Below are 18,171 nucleotides of genomic sequence, written 5' to 3'. Positions count from 1 at the left end.
AGGGAGATGAGTGAAGACATGTACAAGTCAGGATGAGGGATAATTACACAATCAATCCAAATCACATGCATGAGTCCAAAGTTGATTAATTATTCTGGTCGAGTGGCTTTCTTGTTTGGTTGGTGAGTTGGTGATGTTGATGGTGGCATTGCATTGTAAACGGCATCAGTGTCCCTGTGCTGGAGGAACCAAGAAGTGGTCAAATCACTTTGTTGTCAGATTCGGACTCTTTTTTTTCTTTCGATACTTGTGGTGGTGATATACGCAATCTGTGTTGTCCTGCCATGGTGTGTCATTGTACTGAGCTGAGCAGTAACAGTGTCCCGCATTTGCAGAGTTGTGCCGTGTCGTACCAGTCGTAGTTCCATTGTTGTTGTTCTTGTCGTGCTTGTTGTTGATGTTGTTGCCTTTGGTACGCTTCTTGCTATAGTCTTTGATGTTGTTGTTGTGTTGGTTGGTTTAGTTGCTGTGTTTGTTGCGCCCAAGGACCACATTGTGGATAATACGAGTCCTTCACACAGTTACTCGTGTCAGCGTGCTTTGTTGCATCTGCTGTCTCCTTGAGCGTGCTGTCACTGAGTTTGCGGCTCTCCCCGTCTGGAGTCATGTCCGGCTTACTTGAATCAGTTTTGGCTCGTCGATGCTCCCCGTCCGGAGTCATTTCAGGTTCACTTGCATCTTCTGAGATTTCGTGATGGTCCTCGTCCGGGGTCAAAACGTTCAGGAATGCATTTGCATGTGGAGAGGCTCGAGCGAGTGAGGTTTGAAGTAACGTGGTGTCACCGGAGTCCCCAGTAGTCTCACTGTGATTGTCGAGTGCCTCTGTACATTCGAGCTGAGGTCCGTCACGTTGCACATCTTATATGGGAAGTGGGATGCCGTCGTCACTTGTCGCACATACAGTGGGTAGAGTCTCAGTGTCTTCTTGTCGTTCACTTGAGCTGGGTAGACCATCAGAGTCTTCTTGCTGTACACTCGAGCGTGGCAGAGTGTCAGAGTCTTCTTGCTGTCCACTCGAGCGTGGCAGACTTGCATCGTCTGCTGCTGGTTGCTCAGAGGGGGTTGCTAGACCCTCGTGGTCTTGTTGATGCAAGGACTGCGCTCTGGAGTCTTGCGTTGCTTCCATCGTGGAGGCTGTCCACGAGCTCGCTGTGGAGGCTTGTGTCACTCCCTCAGTGGAGTCTTGTACCGCTCCCTGTCTCTTGGCGTCAGGCCGCAGCATAATCCTGCACTCACGAGTCAGAATGTCATGTATGCTGGGCTGATTATTCCCCAATCAAGAGAACCCGTCGTCGGATTCTTCAATGTACAACACGTCTAGTTGCGGTTCGGATTTGGTACTGGCGCCGCCACGTCCAATGATGAAATCATCAACTGAGTCGTAGTCTTCCAAGACCATATCATCACGTTTTGTGTCGGAGCTGGCATTGGGCTCACGATGTCCAAAGAAGAAATCAAGGTCTGAGTCATAGTCTTCAAGGACTGTACCATCTCTTAGGGCGGTGCTAACTGCTTCTAGCAGGGTTCTGCGGAGGTTACTTTCAGCTACTGTCGAAGTTCAGGCATTGTGCTGTCGTTCCAGGTGAAAGAATTGTGTTTTACGGCTTAAAATCTTTTTTTTCTTATTTTGGGACATGTCCCCTTTAAGTGGGCGTGGTCCGGGGCCTCTGACGTCATGTCGCTTGTGACGTAGAAGGTAGGAATGGATTGCGCATGCGCAGATCACTGTTCCTTTACTTTGCGCCCTTCTCTCAACTGCACATGTGCGACACCTTTTCCAAGATGGCCGTCAATCAAAATTGTCGTTCGTTGCTCGCATCCCTCGGCCTAGGGGTTAGTATTGGCGCTTCGAGGGCAGCCCGGTAGCCTAGTGGTTAGCACAGCTGCCTCACGGCGCTGAGGTCCCAGGTTCGATCCCGGCTCTGGGTCACTGTCCGTGTGGAGTTTGCACATTCTCCCCGTGTCTGCGTGGGTCTCACCCCCACAACCCAAAGATGTGCGGGGTAGGTGGATTGGCCGCGCTAAATTGCCCCTTAATTGGAAAAAATTATTGGGTAATTTTTTACCGTTTTCCGTTGGTTTCTTTGTGTTTTCCTTGCAGTCTTGTTCAAACTTGTCCAGGGCTGACTGGAATTCACTCTTGTCTTGCCCTCTGGAGTACTGGAAGGTTTTGAAGATTAGTTCTGCATTTGCACCCCCAATTCTGAGCAGAAACTCTGCCTTTTCAGCATCGGCCACGTCTTGTAGGTCGGCTGTTACCAGGAAGATCTCAAACCTTTGCCTGAATGCACGCCAATTGGCACTGAGATTGCCGTGGCACCTGAGCCGCTGTGGAACCGGAATCTCGATCATCTTGCCTGGGTGCTGTTGCTGGTTGTCACTGTTTGCTGAGTTGAAACTATATGGATTTAAACAGTCACTTACTGGTACCATGTTTTGTTCTGCTCCTGATGTAGCGTAAGCTGCTTCCTCGATGTGCACTCTGACAGAGGAAGGTTCAGACTTGGAGATCGCTTCAACACGTTTATTAAACTGTTAACAATTCTCCTACTTGGATTCGCGCTACTGTTAATCCTACTATAGCTGCTCCGACTGACGAACCAGTCTGCTACAATCCACGTGGTGGGTGTGATGTTCAATCAACCCTGTGTCTGTGCTCACTGAGAGTCTCCACTGGAAAGAGCCTGAGCATGTGTGATGTGTCCTTTTATATGGGTTGTGTAATGCCCTCCTGTGGTAGAGTCACCTCTGTGTGTATCGTGACTGCCCATTGGCCGTGTCCTATCTTACTGACCTATTGGTTGACTGTCTGTGTGTCATGTCTCTGGTGCTCCCTCTAGTGTCTAGCTAGGTGTAGTGTATGTACATTAACCCCTTGTGTACTTACAGTGATGCACATCACCACAGTGCTGTTGTTCCAGGTGAAAGAATTGTGTTTTTGGGCTTAACATTTTTTTTCTTCAGTATTTTGGGACATTTCCCCTTTAAGTGGGTGTGGTCCAGGGCCACTGATGTCATGACGCTTGTGACGTAGAGCGTAGGAAGCTATTGCGCATGCGCAGATCGCTGTTCCTTTACTTGGTGCCCTTTTCGCAACTGCGCATGCGCAAACGGACTGTACTGTTCTGTGCGCTCTTTGCGCAACTGCACATGTGTGGCTCCTTTCCCAAGATGGCTGCAAATCAAAACTGCCGTTTCCTGCATTTGCAGGCCGACCTTCGCCTCGTGGTGAGTATTGGCGCCTCTTTTACCGTTTTTTCTTGTGTTTTCCTCGCAGAATTCTTGAAACTGGTCCAGGCTGGCCTGGAAGTTGCCCTTTCGAGTATTTGAAGGTCTCGAAGGTTTCTTCCTGCATTTTCACCGGCAATGGTGAGCAGAAGCTTTATTTTCTCTGCATCCGCCACGCCATCTAGGTTGGACGCTACCAGGTAGATCTCGAATCTCTGCCTGAACGCACGCCAGTTGGCACTGAGATAGCCGTGGTTCCTGAGCTGCTGTGGAACCGGAATCTCGATCATCTTGCCCGGGCGCTGTTGCTGGTAGTCACGGATCTTGAGTTGAACTATATAGATTCAACAGGCACTCCTGGTACCATGTTGTGTTATGCTTCTTCATGTAGCATAAGCTGCTTCCTTGATGTGTACTCTGACAAAGGAAGGTTCAGACTTGGAGATAGGTTTAACACATTTATTACTGTTAACAATTCGCCTACTTGGATTCGACTCTCCTGCTGATCTTGCTATAGTAACTCAGTCTAACTAACCAGTCTGCTCTAAGCCACGTGGTGGGTGTGATGAATCTGATCTGCCCCTGTCTCTCTGAGTGTTGCCTGTGGAAAGAGCCTGAGCATGTGTGCTGTGTCCTTTTATATGGGTTGGTGTAATGCCCCCTTGTGGTAGTGTCACCTCTGTGTGTATCGTGACTGCCCATTGGTCGTGTCCTATCTTACTGACCTATTGGTTGACTGTCTGTGTGTCATGTCTCTGGTGCTCCCTCTAGTGTCTAGCTAGGTGTAGTGTATGTACATTAACCCTTTGTGTATTTACAGTCGAGCATATCACCACATATCTCTCTCTCCCTGTCTCTCTCTCCCTCTGACTCTCTCCCTCTCTCCCCCTCTGCCTCTGTTTCTCTCCCCCTCTGTCTCTATCTCTCTCTCCCGCTCTCTTTCTCTCCCCCTCTCTCTCTCTCTGACTCTCTCCCTCTCTCCCCCTCTGTCTCTGTCTCTCTCTCCCTCTCTCTCTCACCCTCTCTCTCTCCTTCTCTCCCCCTCTCCCCCTCTGTCTCTGTCTCTCTCCTTCTCTCTCTCTCTGTCTGTCCCCCACTGCTCTGTCCCTCTGTCTCTCTATAAGTTTTTCGGGCAACTCAGGCTTTTCTCTGAGCTGGGAGAGGATTGAAATCAAGGAACTGTGAAAGTTGGCCACGTTTGGCTGCAAAACCTGACCAAATCTCCCAGTAGGCTCAGCATGCCGGTGGGTGGGTGTGTGTGTGTGTGAGAAACCGCAGCCTTCGAATTGACAAACTGCAAGATGCCACACAGCCACTGATTAGTTCAACCAACAGAACAATGGAGTGAACGATGTCACCAGACCCAACCAGCAGGAGGCCAGAGCACAGAACCTGGACTTCAATACAGGTGCTAACGGCCTTATCTCAGGGTAAGGAGATACCCATTACCATGACGGGGAAGTAAGTTCAGAATCTCCGGAGAAACAAGGAACGGCTGTTAAGAAGTCCTTTTATCTTGTAGATAAAGAGATAGTGGCTTTTGTCATCGGAACTTTGCCTGTTGGAGAGTGCGCGGAGACTGCGGGAGCTTTGAAATCATATTATAAAGTAACGGGCAGGACAGCGATTGGGGAGTTCAATCAAGTGGTTCCAGGGACTCACGTTCAGGAGTTCAGCTAGGTAACTCCAGTTCAGTTGAGCTAACAGTTCAGCTCTAAATGCTCCTGATTCTACGCTCCTGCCGTTTTTGGGTCTACAGTCTGCTGAGAAATCGGACCTTTTAAACTGTGAGTACCTCGAGCAGCTTGCGAAGTTTCCCCAGAGATTCATAGGTGTTGAGAATCTGGGGAAAGGGGGTTTGGCTTGGTTATTAATAGTTTTGAAACATCGCTAAGAAACTGTGTAACAGTAAGCTTTTACGTTGTGTCCATCATAGCAATTTCCTGATAGACATAGTTTGGGTAGAGTTTAGGGGTTTTATTGTATTTTCTTCTGTTTGGTGATTTTGACCTGGGTTTTTCAATAAACCTCGATTTGTTTGTAATTGGAGTCCGTTTCAATTCTTCGATCTCTCACCAGCGATCTCTGACCAAGTCACATTTAAACGCTCCTCACCCTAATTCCGGGGTCGAGAATCTGGGGTCATCTTGAACGATTCGAACCCGTTCACTCAGGACAGGCTGCTGGTTAGGTAATAAACAGCAGTGTCCTATTCTCTCTCTTGGGAAAGCTACTCCAGCGAAGTAGGAACCGGGTGGGTGTTGTACCACCGGCAAGAGAGAGAATCACCTGGGCATTGGTGGGGGTCTGGATATCTGTGTGATATAAGCCTCAGGCTTCCGGTTAGGGATAAACGGCAGGCTTGATTCAGTGCTCTCTCTCGCTGAGGTGTCCCAGTGCGGCATCCCCTGGCCTCTGAAGTTTCAGTGCCAGCTGGAGAGACACACACACAGATACTCAAACCCCAGATATCGGCCCAGTAGTGGAGTAAAGCAAGAATGGAACCCGCTACACTGGCGACCGCGGCAGGACCTCGGTGGTTTGGAGTATGTGACTTGGCAGAGGGGGTGAGGGAACGAAGTAAAATGGAGGAAAGAATCTCCTCGTATATGTGGCAAAAGGTCAACCTCACCAAACCTTGGGTCTCAGAGCTAATCAATGCGGAGCGACCTGTAATGGTGGCGGCCGCACGGACAGAGAGTAAGGCACACAAAAGGCACTTGGAGAAGGCAGTTTGGCTGATCTGCTTGTCCCAGCAGGTAGCCAAAACAGAGCGAAGGGTCGAAGAATTAGAGCAGGAGTTGGGAGAAGTTAGGGCCAGTGCAGGGGACAGCGCTCGTGCAGCCGAACGACTGCGGGAGGAATTGGCAGAAATTAAACAGGGCAGCCGACAGGAAAGCGAGTCTAACCGGTGCGAGAAGGAGTATCTCCACTGCCAGATAGTGGAGGGTAAGGAAAAGGAACGGAGGCTCCAGGAACTCTATGCTCGGAGTACAGAGCAGTGTAGGATGCTGGAGGGGAAGTCCCGGGACATCCAGGCAGCGTACCGAGTGGCTCGCGAGGAAGTAGGGGACTGTGATCACGGGCCGTGCCAGGCACGGATAACGGAGTTGGAGGAGACCTTGTCCAGGTACACCTGGTAGGTCCATGGGGGTTCCCTAGGGGCAAGGTGCTCCTCGCAGCGGATGATTCCCCAAAGGCCAAGAGGAATAGACCGCCTCCTGAGGCGCCGGGATTGTGTCCGGGTCGGCAGGGGGGGATCGGACTGCACGTTCAGGGGCAAGTCCAAGGGGGGTCGGCAGGGTACCCCCAGCTGGCGGCGTGTCCGCCTGGTTTCGTATGTGGGTTCCCATGGGATGGGGACAGACCACTGCCTGGGATGCCGGTGATGGGGCCGGGTCAGCAGGTAGGGTTCGGACCGCCCGGTCAGGGGCAGGTCCAAGGGGGGTCAGTGGTGTATCCCCAGATAGCGGCGTCTCCTATATGGGTAGTTAGCCCGGGAACGGGGGCTACCCAACGGGGCAGGAGAGCTGGACGCCGGGGAGGCGGAGGAGCAGGAACCCCAGGTAGGGCAGATGTGCCCTGTCAGACAAAGAAGGTATGGTCCCCCGGCGGGGCTGGCGAATAGGGGACCGGTTGAGGGCGACATTATCATTCCTCATGGGGCATCCGCGCTCAGGGGGATGGTGGCCCACGTTCCCAGGCTAACTCCGAAAGGGGATCCGTCGCTTCATTTTATGGAGGTGGAGCAGGCAGCCAGCATTAATGACTGCGACGAGGGGGAGCAAGTAAGGATGCTCCTGATGACCTTAGATGCACAGCTATGCAGGGCAGTGACCTCCGGGAATGGGGGAAGACCTGACACATGGGCGGCAGCACAGACTGCTGTTCTGGAGGCAATGGGCTTGAATCTGGGGAGCCCTTTCATGAGGGTGGGGGAAACCAAGCAGCAGCTAGGGGAATCTCCCACTATGTTGGCAGACAGGCTGTGGACTGTCTATGTGGAGGCGTGCGGGACTCTCGCGGATAGGCAGAATTTAGATGAGAGAACAGCCCACTGGCTGAAGACCCTCGTAGCTAACTGTCTCCCTCACGTCAGGGCCAATGCCGAACACTGGTTCGACCCGCAGACCCCGGACCTTAATGAGGCAGAGGTCCTTAGGAAACTCACCCTCGCATATCGCAACGGGGAGAGGAGTGAGGAAAAGCCCCATAAGGGTAAGGTGCATGAAATCGCGCCAGCAACCCCTAAGAGCGAGTGGAAGCATGAGGGCTCCCGGACCTCCGACAAGAGACCGGTATGCTACGGGTGTGGAAAGACCGGGCATTTCAAGAGGGAGTGTGAGAACCCTAGCAAGGAGGAGAGGGCTCCCGCAGTAGAGAGTCAGACCCCGGCGGCAGGAGCAGCTGCCCCGGAAACCATCGAATTAAAAAAACTTTTAGCCTTTTTGCAGAGCCCAGCAGCTGGGTCGGGACAGGTGGCAATGGCAACGGGCCAGGGCCTGCCCGCACCCACACCACAAGAACCCGTATGACTATCCAGGGAGCAGCCTCAGGAAAAAGGAAGCGCAGGGGTAGTTCTAGCCCTAGACCCTGGTCCGGTCCAGGTGCAGGGTCCCATTCTGGAGGCTGCCTCAGCGGCTATTTGCAGTTTAAATCCCTTCAGGTGGGACCCCTGCGAACGCCACATCAGTCAATTTAAATTGTTCCACCCCATAAGGGCAAGAAAGAGCAAGTTGGGGGGAAGACTGGGGGTGGTAGTGGAGGAAGCCCTCGTAGAATTAAAGACGGTGGGGGAGGTCCCTGACTCCACGGTCACACAACCGGTGACAAGGTGCTGTCCCGAAGGGGCAGTCCCAAAGAGACCGACAGTGCTGCAAGCACCCAGCCCAGGGACAGTAACAATCCCCAAGCCCCTGCCTGTGGGTCAGGTTGCCTGCCTCAGTATAGAGGCTAGGGAGGCAGAGGAGATGGAGGTATCACCTTTGGCTTGGGAACCAGCCAGGGGACGAAGGAGCAATTGGGTCTCCAAGCCCCCGGTAAGATGGTCCCCATCACACCTCCCGAGAACCTGGTCCCGCAGTAAGAGGGCCCGGGTAGAAGGGAACGGTGAGAAGTGTAGGACTCTGCCCAGTGCTGCCACAAGTAGCCCAGCCTCCGGGGGGAGCAGAGAGGGATCCCCGTACCCCTTTGGGGAAGGAGAGGCAAGGGGCAGTCCGGACCCCCGGGCGGGGGAGGTCTGTACAGAGTGGTCGGGCCAAATGGATGACTGGCCCCAGCCAAGTGGGGACCAGTTTTGAGATGGCCACCGGCAAGGGGGGGGGTGGCTATGTAAGTTAAGGTTTAAGGTGTAAAGTATAGTTGTAGTGTAGGTTTAGAATTCCGTTAAGTTCTTGGTAAGGCGTATTAGTTAAAAATGGTCAGAGTTTGGGACAACAGCAGGAAACCCTTTGAATCACTGCAAGATACACTGTATAAGGCATTGTTCCGTGCACTCCAACCATCGACCCAATCAGAGGGTGGGTGACAATTGCAGAGGACAGGAGGCCTTGTTTTTTATCTTACAGATGGATCGTCCTGCCTTATGCTTGCTGGTGATCTTGGCGATGGTGGGACCGGGAGAACTACGCAGAGGCGAGACGGAACAGTCCTTTGTCTATGGGTGCTCTGGCGGCAGAGCCCCTCTTGTCACTACCGGACAGGGAGACCAGGTGGCCACGGAGCAGACCCGCTACTCCCACCTGGGGAGGTGGCCTGGGTGGCTGGGGTCGAACTCGACCAGGTACTCCAGCCACCAGAGCTTCACCTATGGAGAGGCCTCTGTACTCTGCGAGGAGATACAGGTGGCGACTGACCGGGTTAGGGTGACTGAGGGCAGGCGGGTGTGTTTAACCTGTAAGGGGGACGCTTCAGAGGCCAGGGGATGCCGCACTGGGACACCACCGCGGGAGAGAGCACTGAATCAAGCCTGCCGTTTATCCCTAACCGGAAGCCTGAGGCTTATATCGCACAGATATCCAGACCCCCACCACTGCCCAGGTGATTCTCTCTCTTGCCGGTGGTGCAACACCCACCCGGTTCCTACTTCGCTGGAGTAGCTTTCCCAAGAGAGAGAATAGGACACTGCTGTTTATTACCTAACCAGCAGCCTGTCCTGAGTGAACGGGTTCGAATCGTTCAAGGTGACCCTAGATTCTCGACCCCGGAATTAGGGTGAGGAGCGTTTAAATGTGACTTGGTCAGAGATCGCTGGTGAGAGATCGAAGAATTGAAACGGACTCCAATTACAAACAAATCGAGGTTTATTGAAAAACCCAGGTCAAAATCACCAAAACAGAAGAAAATACAATAAAACCCCTAAACTCTACCCAAACTATGTCTATCAAGAAATTGCTATGACGGACACAACATAAAAGCTTACTGTTAAACAGTTTCTTAGCAATGTTTCAAAACTATTAATAAACAAGTCAAACTCCCTTTCCCCAGATTCTCAACACCTATGAATCTCTGGGGAAACTTCGCAAGCTGCTCGAGGTACTCACAGTTTAAAAGGTCCGATTTCTCAGCTGACTGTAGACACAAAAACGGCAGGAGTATAGAATCAGGAGCATTTAGAGCTGAACTGTTAGCTCAACTGAACTGGAGTTACTTAGCTGAACTCCTGAACGTGAGTCCCTGGAACCACTTGATTGAACTCCCCAATCGCTGTCCTGCCCGTTACTTTATAATATGATTTCAAAGCTCCCGCAGTCTCCGCCCACTCTCCAACAGGCAAAGTTCCGATGACAAAAGCCACTATCTCTTTATCTACAAGATAAAAGGACTTCTTAACAGCCGTTCCTTGTTTCTCCGGAGATTCTGAACTTACTTCCCCGTCATGGTAATGGGTATCTCCTTACCCTGAGATAAGGCCGTTAGCACCTGTATTGAAGTCCAGGTTCTGTGCTCTGACCTCCTGCTGGGTGAGTCTGGTGACATCGTTCACTCCATTGTTCTGTTGGTTGAACTAATCAGTGGCTGTGTGGCATCTTGCAGTTTGTCAATTCGAAGGCTGCGGTTTCTCACACACACACACACACCCACACACCGGCATGCTGAGCCTACTGGGAGATTTGGTCAGGTTCTGCAGCCAAACGTGGCCAACTTTCACAGTTCCTTGATTTCAATCCTCTCCCAGCTCAGAGAAAAGCCTGAGTTGCCCGAAAAACTTACACTCTCCCTCTGTGTACCTCACTTGATGATATTCAGCTCTAATTGCCCCTGTTCCTCCCGTTTATACCGCAGTCGTCGATGGGTGAAGTGACAGTTCTGGAGCGCAAATCGCAAAGTCACAGTCTGATGTCCCGCTTCAGAAGTCCAGCCGAGAAAAAACAGAGAGGTTGGTGCAGATTCTGGAGGAGTCAGACCCCGTACCCCGGGGAGAGTCGGTGTCCGTGGGGGGGACCCGTACCCCGGGGAGAGTCAGTGCCCGTGTGGGGGACCCGTACCCCGGGGAGAGTCGGTGTCCGTGGGGAGGGGCCCGTGGGGAGGGGCCCGTACCCCGGGCAGAGTCGGTGCCCGTGGGGAGGGACCTGTACCCCGGGGAGAGTCGGTGCTCGTGGGGGGGGACCCGTACCCTGGGGAGAGTCGGTGTCCGTGGGGGGGACCCGTACCCCGGGGAGAGTCGGTGCCCATGGGAAGGGACCTGTACCCTGGGGAGAGTCGGTGTCCGTGAGGGGGTCCGTACCTCGGGCAGAGTCGGTGCCCGTGGGGGGGGGACCCGTACCCCAGGGACAGTCGGTGCCCGTGGGGAGGGACCCGTACCCCGGGGAGAGTCGGTGTCCGTGAGGGGGTCCGTACCCCGGGCAGAGTCGGTGCCCGTGGGGGGGGACCCGTACCCCAGGGACAGTCGGTGCCCGTGGGGAGGGACCCGTACCCCGGGGAGAGTCAGTGCGCGTGGGGAGGGACCCGTACCCCGGGAGAGTCGGTACCTGTGTGGAGGGACCCGTACCCCGGGGAGAGTCGGTGCCCGTGGGGAGGGACCCGTACCCCGGGAAAGTCGGTACCTGTGTGGAGGGACCCGTACCCCGGGGAGAGTCAGTGCGCGTGGGGAGGGACCCGTACCCCAGGGAGAGTCGGTGTCTGTGGGGGGGGGACCCGTACCCCGGGGAGAGTCGGTGCCCATGGGGGGGACCCGTACCCCAGGGAGAGTCGATGCCCGTGGAGAGGGACCCGTACCCCGGGGAGAGTAGGTGCCCCTGGAGGGGGGGACCCATAGCCGGGGAGAGTCGGTGCCCGTGGGGGGGACCTGTACCCCGGGGAGAGTTGGTGACCGTGGGGAGGGGGGTGGGGGTCCTGTACCCCGGGGAGAGTCGGTGCCCGTGGGGGTGACCTGTACCCTGGGGAGAGTCGGTGACCGTGGGGGTGACCCGTACCCTGGGGAGAGTTGGTGACCGTGGGGAGTGGGGTGGGGGTCCTGTACCCCGGGGAGAGTTGGTGCCCATGGGGGGGACCCGTACCCCGGGGAGAGTCGGTGCCCGTGGGGGGGACCCGTACCCCGGGGAGAGTCGGTGCCCGTGGGGGGGACCCGTACCCCGGGGAGAGTCGGTGCCCGTGGGGGGGACCCGTACCCCGGGGAGAGTCGGTGCCCGTGGGGGGGACCCGTACCCCGGGGAGAGTCGGTGCCCGTGGGGGGGACCCGTACCCCGGGGAGAGTCGGTGCCCGTGGGGGGGACCCGTACCCCGGGGAGAGTCGGTGCCTGTGCCCCTGTGCGGTGACAGCTAACTCAGGGGAGAGTTGGCGTTTGTTGGAGAGATTGTATCCGAGACTAGGCATCCTGAACGTACGTCATTGACGCCTACCCTCACCCCTACCCCAACCTTGCAGATGCACGGAGGCTGAGGCAAGCGCAGGAGGAGCTCCAGAGGACCTGGCAGCATTCAATCGAGTTCGACGAGACGGATGAAATGTCCACCTTGCTGGACGACAGCCAACGCCGTCCCTCAGCCGAGAGACAACCACCGGCCATCAAAACCCCCCCCCCCACCACAACCAAGCTGCTTCGGCCCACACCATCACTCGCCACCCCTCGCAAAGCCCCCTCCAAGGAGCCAGCACGCGTCTTCGAAACCGGCAGACGGAGGGAGGAGGCTGCCAAAGGGAAAGCAGACAAGGTGTCGACAAAGAAGAATAGTCACTGCGAAAAGGGAAGGGCCTGGGGTCCATTGGGATTGTGCACAGTCGGAGTGAACGGGAAGGGGTTTGTGTCCATTGGGATTGTGTACAGTGGGAGTGAACGGGAAGGGGTTTGGGTCCATTGGGATTGTGTACAGTGGGAGTGAACGGGAAGGGGTTTGTGTCCATTGGGATTGTGTGCAGTGGGAGTGAACGGGAAGGGTTCTGGGTCCATTGGGATTGTGTAGAGTGGGAGTGAACGGGAAGGGGTTTGGGTCCATTGTGATTGTGGACAGCGGGAGGGAACGGGAAGGGGTTTCAGTCCATTGGGATTGTGTACAGTGGGAGTGAACGGGAAGGGATTTGTGTCCATTGGAATTGTGTAGAGTGGGAGTGAACGGGAAGGGGTTTGGGTCCATTGGGATTGTGTACAGTGGGAGTGAACGGGAAGGGGTTTGGGTCCATTGGGATTGTGTACAGTGGGAGTGAATGGGAAGGGGTTTGGGTCCATTGGGATTGTGTACAGTGGGAGTGAACGGGAAGGGGTTTGGGTCCATTGGGATTGTGTACAGTGGGAGTGAACGGGAAGGGATTTGGGAATATTGGGATTGGGCACAGTGGGTGTGAACGGGAAGGGGGTTGTGTCCATTGGGATTGTGTACAGTGGGAGTGAACGGGAAGGGATTTGGGAATATTGGGATTGGGCACAGTGGGTGTGAACGGGAAGGGGGTTGTGTCCATTGGGATTGTGTACAGTGGGAGTGAACGGGAAGGGGTTTGGGTCCATTGGGATTGTGCACAGTGGGAGTGAACGGGAAGGGATTTGGGAATATTGGGATTGGGCACAGTGGGTGTGAACGGGAAGGGGGTTGTGTCCATTGGGATTGTGTACAGTGGGAGTGAACGGGAAGGGGTTTGTGTCCATTGGGATTGTGTACAGTGGGAGTGAACGGGAAGGGGTTTGGGTCCATTGGGATTGTGTGCAGTGGGAGTGAACGGGAAGGGTTCTGGGTCCATTGGGATTGTGTAGAGTGGGAGTGAACGGGAAGGGGTTTGGGTCCATTGTGATTGTGGACAGCGGGAGGGAACGGGAAGGGGTTTCAGTCCATTGGGATTGTGTACAGTGGGAGTGAACGGGAAGGGATTTGTGTCCATTGGGATTGTGTAGAGTGGAAGTGAACGGGAAGGGGTTTGGGTCCATTGGGATTGTGTACAGTGGGAGTGAACGGGAAGGGGTTTGGGTCCATTGGGATTGTGTACAGTGGGAGTGAATGGGAAGGGGTTTGGGTACATTGGGATTGTGTACAGTGGGAGTGAACGGGAAGGGGTTTGGGTCCATTGGGATTGTGCACAGTGGGGGTGAATGGGAAGGGGGTTGTGTCCATTGGGATTGTGTACAGTGGGAGTGAACGGGAAGGGGTTTGGGTCCATTGGGATTGTGCACAGTGGGAGTGAACGGGAAGGGATTTGGGAATATTGGGATTGGGCACAGTGGGTGTGAACGGGAAGGGGGTTGTGTCCATTGGGATTGTGTACAGTGGGAGTGAACGGGAAGGGGTTTGGGTCCATTGGGATTGTGTGCAGTGGGAGTGAACGGGAAGGGTTCTGGGTCCATTGGGATTGTATAGAGTGGGAGTGAACGGGAAGGGGTTTGGGTCCATTGTGATTGTGGACAGCGGGAGGTAACGGGAAGGGGTTTGGGCCCATTGGGATTGTGCACAGTGGGAGTGAACGGGAAGGGATTTGGGAATATTGGGATTGGGCACAGTGGGTGTGAACGGGAAGGGGGTTGTGTCCATTGGGATTGTGTACAGTGGGAGTGAACGGGAAGGGGTTTGTGTCCATTGGGATTGTGTACAGTGGGAGTGAACGGGAAGGGGTTTGGGTCCATTGGGATTGTGGACAGCGGGAGGGAACGGGAAGGGGTTTCAGTCCATTGGGATTGTGTACAGTGGGAGTGAACGGGAAGGGATTTGTGTCCATTGGGATTGTGTAGAGTGGGAGTGAACGGGAAGGGGTTTGGGTCCATTGGGATTGTGTACAGTGGGAGTGAACGGGAAGGGGTTTGGGTCCATTGGGATTGTGTACAGTGGGAGTGAATGGGAAGGGGTTTGTGTCCATTGGGATTGTGTACAGTGGGAGTGAACGGGAAGGGGTTTGGGTCCATTGGGATTGTGCACAGTGGGAGTGAACGGGAAGGGGTTTGGGTCGATTGGGATTGTGCACAGTGGGAGTGAACAGGAAGGGGTTTGGGTCCATTGGGATTGTGGACAGTGGGAGTGAACGGGAATGGGTTTGTGTCCATTGGGATTGTGTACAGTGGGAGTGAATGGGAAGGGGTGTGGGTCCATTGGGATTGTGTACAGTGGGAGTGAACGGGAAGGGGTTTGGGTCCATTGGGATTCGGTACAGTGGGGGTGAACGGGAAGGGGGTTGTGTCTATTGGTAATGTGCACAGTGGGAGTGAACGGGAAGGGGTTTGGGTCCATTGGGATTGTGCACAGTGGGAGTGAACGGGAAGGCGTTTGGGAATATTGGGATTGGGTACAGTGGGTGTGAACGGGAAGGCGGTTGTGTTCAATGGGATTGTGTACAGTGGGAGTGAACGGGAAGGGGTTTGGGTCCATTGGGATTGTGCACAGTGGGGGTGAATGGGAAGGGGGTTGTGTCCATTGGGATTGTGTACAGTGGGAGTGAACGGGAAGGGGTTTGGGTCCATTGGGATTGTGCACAGTGGGAGTGAACGGGAAGGGATTTGGGAATATTGGGATTGGGCACAGTGGGTGTGAAATGAAGGGGGTTGTGTCCATTGGGATTGTGTACAGTGGGAGTGAACGGGAAGGGGTTTGGGTCCATTGGGATTGTGTGCAGTGGGAGTGAACGGGAAGTGTTCTGGGTCCATTGGGATTGTGTAGAGTGGGAGTGAACGGGAAGGGGTTTGGGTCCATTGTGATTGTGGACAGCGGGAGGGAACGGGAAGGGGTTTCAGTCCATTGGGATTGTGTACAGTGGGAGTGAACGGGAAGGGATTTGTGTCCATTGGGATTGTGTAGAGTGGGAGTGAACGGGAAGGGGTTTGGGTCCATTGGGATTGTGTACAGTGGGAGTGAACGGGAAGGGGTTTGGGTCCATTGGGATTGTGTACAGTGGGAGTGAATGGGAAGGGGTTTGGGTCCATTGGGATTGTGTACAGTGGGAGTGAACGGGAAGGGGTTTGGGTCCATTGGGATTGTGGACAGCGGGAGTGAACGGGAAGGGGTTTGGGTCCATTGGGGTTGTGCACAGTGGGAGTGAACGAGAAAGGGTTTGGGTCCATTGGGATTGTGCACAGTGGGAGTGAACAGGAAGGGGTTTGGGTCCACTGGGATTGTGTACAGTGGGAGTGAACGGGAAGGGGTTTGGGTCCATTGGGATTGTGTATAGTGGGAGTGAACGGGAAGGGGTTTGGGTCCATTGGGATTGTGTACAGTGGGAGTGAACGGGAAGGGGTTTGGGTCCATTGGGATTGTGTACAGTGGGAGTGAACGGGAAGGGGTTTGGGTCCATTGGGATTGTGTACAGTGGGAGTGAACGGGAAGGGGTTTGGGTCGATTGGGATTGTGCACAGTGGGAGTGAACAGGAAGGGGTTTGGGTCCATTGGGATTGTGGACAGTGGGAGTGAACGGGAATGGGTTTGTGTCCATTGGGATTGTGTACAGTGGGAGTGAATGGGAAGGGGTGTGGGTCCATTGGGATTGTGTACAGTGGGAGTGAACGGGAAGGGGTTTGGGTCCATTGGGATTCGGTACAGTGGGGGTGAACGGGAAGGGGGTTGTGTCTATTGGTAATGTGCACAGTGGGAGTGAACGGGAAGGGGTTTGGGTCCATTGGGATTGTCCACAGTGGGAGTGAACGGGAAGGGGTTTGGGAATATTGGGATTGGGTACAGTGGGTGTGAACGGGAAGGCGGTTGTGTTCAATGGGATTGTGTACAGTGGGAGTGAACGGGAAGGGGTTTGGGTCCATTGGGATTGTGCACAGTGGAAGTGAACGGGAAGGGGTTTGGGAATATTGGGATTGTGTACAGTGGGAGTGAACGGGAAGGGGGCTGTGTCCATTGGGATTGTGTACAGTGGGAGTGAACGGGAAAGGGTTTGGGTCCATTGGGATTGTGCACAGTGGGAGTGAACGGGAAGGGGTTTGGGATTATTGGGATTGTGTACAGTGGGAGTGAACGGGAAGGGGGTTGTGTCCATTGGGATTGTGTACAGTGGGAGTGAACGGGAAGGGGTTTGGGTCCATTGTGATTGTGTAGAGTGGGAGTGAACAGGAAGGGGTTTGGGTCCATTGGGATTGTGCACAGTGGCAGTGAACGGGAAGGGGTTTGTGTCCATTGGGATTGTGTACAGCCGGAGTGAACGGGAAGGGGTTGGTGTCCATTGGGATTGTGTAGTGTGGGAGTGAACGGGAAGGGGTTTGGGTCCATTGGGATTGTGTACAGTGGGAGTGAACGGGAAGGGGTTTGGGACCATTGGGATTGTGTACAGTCGGAGTGAACGGGAAGGGGTTTGGGTCCATTGGGATTGTGGACAGTGGGGGTGAACGGGAAGGGGTTTGGGTCCATTGGGATTGTGTACTGTGGGAGTGAACGGGAAGGGGTTTGGGTCCATTGGGATTGTGTACAGTGGGAGTGAACGGGAAGGGGTTTGTGTCCATTGGGATTGTGCACAGTGGGAGTGAACAGAAGTGGTTTGGGTCCATTGGGATTGTGGACAGTGGGAGTGAACGCGAATGGGTTTGTGTCCATTGGGATTGTGTACAGTGGGAGTGAATGGGAAGGGGTGTGGGTCCATTGGGATTGTGTACAGTGGGAGTGAACGGGAAGGGGTTTGGGTCCATTGGGATTCGGTACAGTGGGAGTGAACGGGAAGGGGGTTGTGTCCATTGGGATTGTGCACAGTGAGAGTGACCGGGAAGGGGTTTGGGTCCATTGGGATTGTGCACAGTTGGAGTGAACGGGAAGGGGTTTGGGAATATTGTGATTGGGTACAGTGGGTGTGAACGGGAAGGGGGTTGTGCCCATTGGGATTGTGTACAGTGGGAGTGAACGGGAAGGGGTTTGGGTCCATTGGGATTGTGCACAGTGGGAGTGAACGGGAAGGGGTTTGGGAATATTGGGATTGTGTACAGTGGGAGTGAACGGGAAGGGGGTCGTGTCCATTGGGATTGTGTACAGTGGGAGTGAACGGGAAGGGGTTTGGGTCCATTGGGATTGTGCACAGTGGGAGTGAACAGGAAGGGGTTTGGGTCCATTGGGATTGTGGACAGTGGGAGTGAACGGGAATGGGTTTGTGTCCATTGGGATTGTGTACAGTGGGAGTGAATGGGAAGGGGTGTGGGTCCATTGGGATTGTGTACAGTGGGAGTGAACGGGAAGGGGTTTGGGTCCATTGGGATTCGGTACAGTGGGAGTGAACGGGAAGGGGGTTGTGTCCATTGGGATTGTGCACAGTGGGAGTGAACGGGAAGGGGTTTGGGTCCATTGGGATTGTGCACAGTGGGAGTGAACGGGAAGGGGTTTGGGAATATTGGGATCGGGTACAGTGGGTGTGAACGGGAAGGGGGTTGTGTCCATTCGGATTGTGTACAGTGGGAGTGAACGCGAAGGGGTTTGGGTCCATTGGGATTGTGCACAGTGGGAGTGAACGGGAAGGTGTTTGGGTCCATTGTGATTGTGTAGAGTGGGTGTGAACAGGAAGGGGTTTGGGTCCATTGGGATTGTGCACAGTGGCAGTGAACGGGAAGGGGT

General features: G+C 54.4%; 1 protein-coding gene across 4 annotated transcripts in view; it reads left to right on the top strand.

Moving 5' to 3' along the window:
• The window catches only part of LOC140395979 (uncharacterized), a 309,601-nt gene that overhangs the window by 83,059 nt on the left and 208,371 nt on the right, over nucleotides 1–18,171 (top strand). For all 4 annotated transcript variants that reach the window (XM_072484006.1, XM_072484007.1, XM_072484008.1 and 1 more), the window contains exons 5-6: nucleotides 10,513–10,606; nucleotides 12,095–12,381. In XM_072484006.1, coding sequence (XP_072340107.1) covers nucleotides 10,513–10,606; nucleotides 12,095–12,381 — 381 coding nt within the window. The remainder of the gene's footprint in view (nucleotides 1–10,512; nucleotides 10,607–12,094; nucleotides 12,382–18,171) is intronic.

The sequence above is a fragment of the Scyliorhinus torazame genome, chromosome 19, assembly GCF_047496885.1.
Source record: "Scyliorhinus torazame isolate Kashiwa2021f chromosome 19, sScyTor2.1, whole genome shotgun sequence".
NCBI classification, from domain to species: domain Eukaryota; kingdom Metazoa; phylum Chordata; class Chondrichthyes; order Carcharhiniformes; family Scyliorhinidae; genus Scyliorhinus; species Scyliorhinus torazame.
Note: the sequence above shows the minus strand (reverse complement) of the source record. Positions and strands in the feature narration are given on the sequence as shown.